The following is an 8498-nucleotide window of genomic DNA, read 5'->3' as shown; positions in this document are numbered from 1 at the left end:
GCATATTAATAGTACTCCTTTCTCAGGCAAGGGGGGGGAAGCAAATGGTCTTTATGAAATGCTTTAAAAGCAAAGTAGGAACGGTAACCATGAATTCCGCCCTCTCCTCCGAACACCCCCCCCTCCTCCTCCTCCTCCCCCGGCTTGAAGCGTCGGTGGAAGCCGCGCGGCCAGGCAGCCCCACGCCGCGAGCAGCCCGGCGCGCGGAGTTCATCAGCCGATGTGACGTCAGGACCCCGCCCCCTCCCGCGAGCTGAGTGAGAGCGAGGCCGCGGCCGGCAGGCGGGGCGGGGGGGAGTTCGCCGGTTTCATGGCGGCCATGTTGGATCGGAAGTGAAGTGAAAAGGGAGAGAGCGGAAGAGGCAAAAAACAGAAACTCGCCGTCAGGGAACGGGAACCGGCTTTTCCAGCTCGGCCGAGAAACATCACCCATCGATCAGGAGGGCGAAAGAAGCAAAGCTGTTAGTGGGGGGGAGTTTAATTTGAGTTTTTAAAAAAAATCCCCCCCCTCCCAATACAATTTAAAAAAGGGACAATGGCGGATCCGGCAGAATGCAGTATAAAAGTGATGTGCCGTTTCAGGCCCTTGAATGACTCTGAGGTCCACCGCGGAGATAGATATATCTGCAAATTTCAAGGGGAAGAAACCGTGTCTGTCGGGGTGAGTGCTGTGATTCTGGCCCCCGCGCTGTGTTTCTGGACGGCGGATTATATTGAATATTTTTGTGCGTTAATATGGACTGTTCAAGTTTGAGCTGTGAGTGAACCTGTCTCTAAAATTGGATGCAGTCTGAGATCGAGACGGGCTGGGGCTGTTAAATGTAGTAGTGCATTTATCTGTCAAGGCGTCTCCCCAAAGTGCGCCTGTTGTTTAAAAACTTCTTCCAGCTTTACCACTGCTTCACTCTGGATGTTTTATTCTTACAGGAGCAGTCGTGATTTATTTCACGGCCGAATTATTGGGAAATGCCACGTCTTACTTTGGAATGATTAGGGAGCATTGCAGAGGGTGTGGATATTTTAAATTGACGACAATCCTCTGAGTAATCTTAGCGCTTGAGGCGGATGGAACGAGCCCTAAATTGACATTTGGGATGATCGTTTTTTTTTGGGAGGAGGGGAGGTGGAAGCAATAATTCAATTTAGTACAATGAAATGAAATGAAAATCGCTTGAGTAGGCTTCAATGAAGTTACTGGGAAAAGCCCCTCGACGCCACATTTCCGGCGCCTGTTCGGGGAGGCTGGTACCGGAATTGAACCGTGCTGCTGGCCTGCCTTATTTTAAAAGCCAGCGATTTAGCCCACTGTGCTAAACCAGCCCCTTGCAATCGTGAACTCAAACGTATTTGTGCATTAATCAGGATTTGAAGTTAACCTAATAGTACTTTTGAATCGCATTCAAATTGCGATTATTCTAATTAAATGGTATTTGATAAATTGCAAGTAGGAACTAGTTCAACTACAGTGCTGCTCTGGAGTTTTGATTTCTCCACCCTGAAAGCTGTTCTGGTCATTATGGCAGTTGGGCAGTATTTTGGGAGATGGGGCACACTAATAGTTTATTGAGCATTTTAATTTATGAATAATCAAATATTTAATAGCTAGCAACTTGTAAGTGTTAGTAAAGACTGACTTTTCTTGTGCTGTATTATAGTTTTTGTTTGACTTGACTTGATGATCACCAAGTATGCTGATCCAGGATGATCATTTGGGAAATTTCTAGCTTGACCTCCATTGTCCCTATGTAAAATTTCTTCAAAATCCTTCAAAACATCAGGAGTAAGCAGCTATTTTCAAGTGGGGAAATAAATGTTTCAGACATTTGGACTGGAATTACACGATGTACTATTTATTTTTATGGAAACCAGTGCTGTTTAAAAGTTTAAGGTCCCTCATTGACCCAGTTCTAGAATTATTAATTAGTATGTAAACCACAACTCCTGTGGAAAAACTATATGAAGTGGCATCAGTTAGTGCCATCTGTAATTCTCAAAAGCCTAGCTTAATTCTTGAAAATATCTGCTTTATACAATGCATGGTCTGGAGAGTTGAAAGTCTTTGTACTACTTCTGACCTAATGAAATGGAAACCTAAATTACACCAATAGCTGTAGTACAATACTTGTATATTGACTGATGTAATTGAAAAGCTATATGAATGGACAATGATATTGAAAAATGACAGAGTAAATTTTGGAAAACAGGATATTTAATTGGTGAATGTTCAAATCTGGACCAAATTTTAATTGTTTTGTTTCAACATAGTATCCAAAGGAGGGAATAGATGCAGTAATTGAGGCTGATTTTCTAGAGGAGCAGTGACTGTATGCTGGCAACACTTTGGGCTAATGTATTGAAACCACTGATCATGGAAAGACAGCTGGATTTGTAGCATGTGGTTTCTGGAAAGTGCATATTGCTCCTAAAATTCTGAAATCACAAAAATTAACTGACTTATTTTGTCACTAAATCGGTGATCCTGTTTATAACCAAAATATTTATTTCAGATTAGAAACTTGTGGGGGTGGGAATCAACATAGAATCTGTTATATGCTGATCGGTCATTTTTTTTCGAAAAGAGCAAATGGAAGTCATCTAAAATGTTTCTCTACTTGTGTCAGTAACCCACCATTGGTAGTTTTTCCAGCTTTCTATTAGACTCTCTGTATAAGAACAGTTGTGGCTTGCATTTTTGTTTTAGCATCATCTGGAAACAGTATGGCTAATGTTTGCCAATTAGTTTCAGTATGAAAAATACAAAGTAAGATTTTTCCTCTGTAAAATACAAAAATCCCTGTGTACCTGTACATGAGTTTTGCTTCAGAACATTCAATTGAGCTCTTAACTTGTTTAACAGTCTCTTATGTGGCACCTTTGTCAAAGGCCTCTAGAAATGTAAATAAATCGCGTCCACTGGTTCTCCTTGGTCTAACTTCCTGGGTCACTGGGTAGCAAATGGGACTTGGAATTCTGGCTTGGCTCACAAATATTAATTGTGCTCCCATTGATAGAGTCATAGCATCAAACACACATTGCTCTGCACAGGCCAAAAACAACCACCGAACCATTCTAATCTCATTTTCCAACATTTGGCCCATAGCTTTGTATGCCCTGGGATCGAATGTGCACACCTAAATACTACTAAAATGTAATGAGGGTCTCTGCCTCCACCACCATTTCAGGCAGTGAATTCCAAACTCCCACCACCCTCTGGGTTTAAAAAAAAGTTTGCCCCCTCTCATCCCTTCTAAAACTCCTGCCCCTTAGCTTAAAACTATGCCCCCTGGTCATTGACCCCCTTCACCAAGGGAAAAAGTTTGTTCCTCTCTACTCTATCTATGCCCTCAATTTTATACATCTCAAACATGTCCCCCTTCAGTCTCCTCTCTCCAAGGAAAACAATCGAAGTCTATCCAATCTGCCCAGGATACATCCTTCTAAATCTCCTCTTTACCCTTTCCAGTGATATCACATCCCTCCTGTAATGTGGATTCCAGAACTGCGCCCAATACTCTAGCTGTGGCCTAACCAACATTTTATACAGTTCCAGCATAACCTCCCTGCTCTTAAACTCTAGGCCTCGGCTGATAATGGCAAATATGCCATATTCCTTCTTAACCAATGTGTCCACCTGCTCTGCTACCTGAAGGGATCAGTATACATGCACACCAGGATCCTTGGTGCTTCCCAGTGCCATGTCATTTATTGTGTATTCCTTTGTCTTGTTTGTCCTGCCCAAGTGCATCACTTCACACTTATCCGAATTGAATTCCATTTGCCACTGATCAGCCCATCTATATCTTCCTGTAATTGAAGGTTATCCTACTCTCTATTTACCTCTCCACCTGTTTTCATATCATCCCCAAACCTACTGATCAACCCTTCTACATTCATGTCTAAATAACTTTTATATAAAGCACAAACAGCAAGGGCTCCAACACTAATCCCTGCAGAACCCCACTGGACACAGGCTTCCAGTCAGAAAAACACCCCTTTGCTTCCTGCCATTGTCAAATGTCCTTGGATCCCATGATCTCTTCCTTTTGCTATTAGTCTCCCACATGGGACCTTTATCAAAAGCCTTGTTGAATCTAAGTAGACTACGTCAAATGCATTTCCCTCACCTGCACACCTGGTCACCTCTTCAAAAAACTCAATCAAGTTGGTCAGACATGACCTTCCCTTAACTAAACCATGCTGACTGTTCTTGATTAAACCCTGCCTCTCCAAATGCAGATTAATTCTGACTCTCAGAATTACTTCCAATAGTTTCCCATCACGGTTAGACTGACTGGCCTGTAGTTCTCGTTTATCCCTTCCTCCCTTCCTGAATAATGGTACCACATGGCTACCTCTAGCATGTCTCCTGTGGCCAGAGAGGAATTGAAAATAATTGCCAGCGCCCCTGCAATTTTCTCCCTTGTGTCGCACAGCAGCCTGGGATACATTTCATCTGGCCCTGGAGATTTGTCTACCTTTAAGACTGCCATGCCACTCGGAGCCTCTTCTTTGTCTATGTTAATCTCCTTAATTTTATTACAGTCCTCCTTCCTGATTTCCATACCCACACAAATACACTCGCTCGCTCGGGCTGGCTCCCCCTCGCTCGCTCGGGCTGGCTCCCCCTCGCTCGCTCGGGCTGGCTCCCCCTCGCTCGCTCGGGCTGGCTCCCCCTCGCTCGCTCGGGCTGGCTCCCCCTCGCTCGCTCGGGCTGGCTCCCCCTCGCTCGCTCGGGCTGGCTCCCCCTCGCTCGCTCGGGCTGGCTCCCCCTCGCTCGCTCGGGCTGGCTCCCCCCCTTTGTCAACCTCTGGCTCGCTCTGGCTCTCTCTCTGTCGGTGTGTGTGTGTCGGTGTCTCTCTGACTGTCTCGAACACTGACCCAAAATATTAAGTTAGAACCCTACCTACATCCTCTGGCTCCAGAAACAAATTACCATTGTGGTCCTGAATGGGCCCTACTTTTTCCCTAGTTATCCTTTTATCTTTAATGTACTTGTAAAACAATTTGGGATGTTCCTTTATTTTACCTGCCAGTATCCTTTCATGTCCCCTTTTTGCTCTCCTAATTTCAGGGTCCTTCTTGCACATTCTATACGCCTGTAGGGATTTTGCTGATTTGAGCCCTCTACCTGTCATAAGCCTTTTTGCTTCTTATCCAATACTGTATATCCCTTAATATCCAGGTTTTGTTGGTCCCCCCCCCTTTTCTTAATTGAACATATTGGCCCTGTAGTCTCCCTATTTCCTTCTTGAATGTGTCCCACTGTTCTGTTACAGATTTACTTAAAAGTGTCTGCTTCCAGTCCGCTCTGGTCAAATCATATCTGATCTTATTAAAATCGGCCTTACCCCAGTTTGGAACTTTGATCTCAGGCCCATTGTTGTCCTTTTCCATGACAATCTTGAATCCCATGAAGTTATGATCACCGTCTGCAAAATGTTTCTCCACTGATACTTCAGCCACCTGCCAGCTTTATTGCTGAAGAAGCCTAACACCGCTCCCTCTCTTGTAGGCCCTTCTACGACTGCCGTAAAAAGTTCTCCTGGATGCGAATTCTGCTCCCTCTAAACCTTTCAGACTTGACTTCTCCAGTTAATATCGGGGAAGTTAAAATCCCCCACTGTCACTACCCTATTACTTTTGCACTTCTCTGAAATTTGCCTACATTCCTGCTCTTCTATTTCTCCAGGGACTTTTTGGGGGGCCTGTAGAACACCACCAATGTGATTGCTCCTTTTTGTTTTTTAAGCTCTACCCATATGGCCTCAGTTGAAGAGCCTTCTAAGATGTCATCCCTCCATACAGCTATAATTGATTCCCTGATCAAAATTGTGACACCCCCTCCTCTTTTACCTCCTTCCCTATCTCACCTGAAGATTCTATATCCTGGAATATTGAGCTGCCAACCCTGCCCCTTCTCTCAACCACATGTCAGTGACAACAATAACTTCATATCCCCATGTTTTAATTCGTACCCTCAATTCATCTGCCTTGTTTGTCAGACCCCTCAGATTAATACTATCTATTTTGCCAAACTCCCTGGTGACTTAACTGGTCTAAACATTCTATGCCTTTCTGACTTGTGTCGTCTCTAATTCTGGCTGTGCATCTAGTCCTGCTAAACTTCTCTCCGGATTCCAGGCCCCTGCTGTACTTTAAACCCTCCCCAACAGCACCAGCAAACCTACCTGGAAGGACACGGTCCCATTTTGGTTCAGGTGCAACCCATCCGTTTTGTACACCTCCCACTGTCTCCAAAAACGACCCTAATGTCCCAGAAATTCTGCAGTGTTAGAGATAATCTCACTCTTGATGTGGATAACCAGTGTGAAAATGCTATGGTCTGATTCTCACAGCCATATTTTGTTTGGGTGCTGAGGTTGAATGCTGGCTTTTTTAAGCCTATATCTGTTTGGCATAACTAAAGGCAAATGGTGTTACAGCCCCAGCTGATGTTACTGCTGGACAGTCAGGTCCTCGAGAGGAACCCTGTCTGAATAGATGATCACTCTTGTTTAAAAGATATGCATGTTGCACGATTAAACTAAAAGATTAACTATCATGCACTACTTCTTCACCCTATACCTTTACAGATGTATACAGATTTATACGGACTACACAAATTACAACATGTATATTGTATTCTAATATTCTCAGCAAGTGGACTGTCCATTTAAGCCAACAGGCAAAATGTGGTCAGACACCACACTCTGAAACCAAGTGACCAATGCCATCCAATACAACTTCTATGGATCTCATCAAATCCCCTTCAGATGCTTGTCACACTGCAAGCCAACTGCTTTTATTAGAACTCTGACTTCTACGTGAGTGTTTTCCAACTCAACATGCCTGGTGTCTTGGAATCTTCTCTCAAACAATGCAGTATCTCAGTTACCTTCACCAAGGATCAATTTCCAGGTTTTCAATCTTTCCTTTTGGTAATGTCTGCCTTGGATTGCTGTGTTCATGCAAGCTTCCACACAATCTCTCAGCACTCAGACATGCAACAGAACATTACTGCTTCTTGGGCTCTATTATGTTGTCACCAAACTGTTGATTTACTTCAGATGTCTGGCTTCTCACCTAGTTGACTTCAAATCTGGCTCTTGCAGCTGTCTCTTTATCTCAGCACATTCTCTACTCATTACTTGAATTCTCCGGAGTAGGACCTTATTCAACTTGGTTCTTTGTCCCTTTAACTGAACTGTCTTCCTGAGGCATAATTTTATCCCAAATTCTGGGTTTCTGGACTTTCTTTTGGGAAGTCTACTCCCTGAAGCTCCCATCCTGTCCAGCTTCTAATGGATCCATCAGTTCTACGGTGACCCTGATTGCAAAGCAACAATCTAGTTTTCCTTTTAAGCCCTGCTTGCTTTCATGTCATAAGCCCTCGTTATCATACAGGCACCTGAACCAAACTAAGTCATTAACTCTTTCAAATACAGAACCACAAAATTAAACTGACTTAAAGCTATACCCTATTTCTAATACCTACACATATAGATTATTTAAAACTACCTGTTTCCTGACTCTAGACAAGATCACCTGACACCACTTTACTTTATATCTTCTATAGTGGACAGCCACATTTTGGGTTTCAATTTTGGAAGTTTTTAAAAATGAGTTTGGTGTAACTGGTACGAGTTGCCTGTGGTTGGAACATAACATAAGAAATATGAGCAGGAATAGACCATTTGGCCCTCCCAAGCCTACTCCACATTCAATAAAATCATGGATGATCTATTTCAACACCATTTTCCTGCACTATCCCTTGATGTTAATATGTAGTTAGAGGGACTGACAGACGGTTCTGTGGCAGTGGAAGAGACTCACGGATGGTATGTTGCCTCCCGGGTGCCAGAGTCCGTGACGTCTCGGACCGTGTTTTCAGAATCCTTAAGGGGGAGGGGGAACAGTCACAAGTCGTGGTACACATCGGTACCAACGACATACATAAGAGAAGAGACGGGGATTTAAAACAGGAATTTAGGAAGCTAGGGTGGAAGCTGAGAGCCAGGACAAACTATGTTGTCATTTCTGGTTTGTTGCTGGTGCCACGTGCCAGTGAGGTGAGGAACGGTGAGAGAGTGCAGATAAACACGTGGCTGCAGGGATGGTGTAGGAGGGAAACTTTCAGGTACGTGGATAATTGGAGCACATTCTGGGGAAGGTGGGACAGGACGGTTTGCACCTGAACCAGAGGGGCACCAAATCCTGGGAGGGAAATTTGCTACGGCTCTTCGGGGGGTTTAAACTAATTTTCAGGGGGCTGGGAAAATTAGCTGTAGTCCAGAAGCCAGTGTTGAGAGTAGTGAGGTACTGAGGAGGGTATCAAGGTCGCAGGAGTGTACTGGCAGACAAAGGTGGGTTGAAGTGTGTCTACTTCAATGCAAGGAGCATCCGGAATAAGGTAGGTGAACTTGGAGCGTGGATTGGTACTTGGGACTACGATGTTGTGGCCATTACGGAGACATGGTTAGAACAGGGACTGGACTGGT

The 8498-nt window shown here is 44.2% G+C and overlaps 1 protein-coding gene across 2 annotated transcripts in view; it reads left to right on the top strand.

Moving 5' to 3' along the window:
- The first annotated feature begins 278 nt into the window (after nt 1-278).
- LOC119966490 (kinesin-1 heavy chain) overlaps nt 279-8498 on the top strand; it is a 152840-nt gene continuing 144620 nt past the window's right edge. The window contains exon 1 of one of the 2 annotated variants that reach the window (XM_038798261.1): nt 279-661. In XM_038798261.1, coding sequence (XP_038654189.1) covers nt 536-661 — 126 coding nt within the window. In that variant the 5' untranslated portion in view covers nt 279-535. The remainder of the gene's footprint in view (nt 662-8498) is intronic. The other variant, XM_038798262.1, reaches the window with a different exon arrangement.

The sequence above is a fragment of the Scyliorhinus canicula genome, chromosome 5, assembly GCF_902713615.1.
Source record: "Scyliorhinus canicula chromosome 5, sScyCan1.1, whole genome shotgun sequence".
In the NCBI taxonomy this organism is placed as follows: Eukaryota; Metazoa; Chordata; class Chondrichthyes; order Carcharhiniformes; family Scyliorhinidae; genus Scyliorhinus; species Scyliorhinus canicula.
This window is presented reverse-complemented; position numbering and strand designations above follow the sequence as displayed.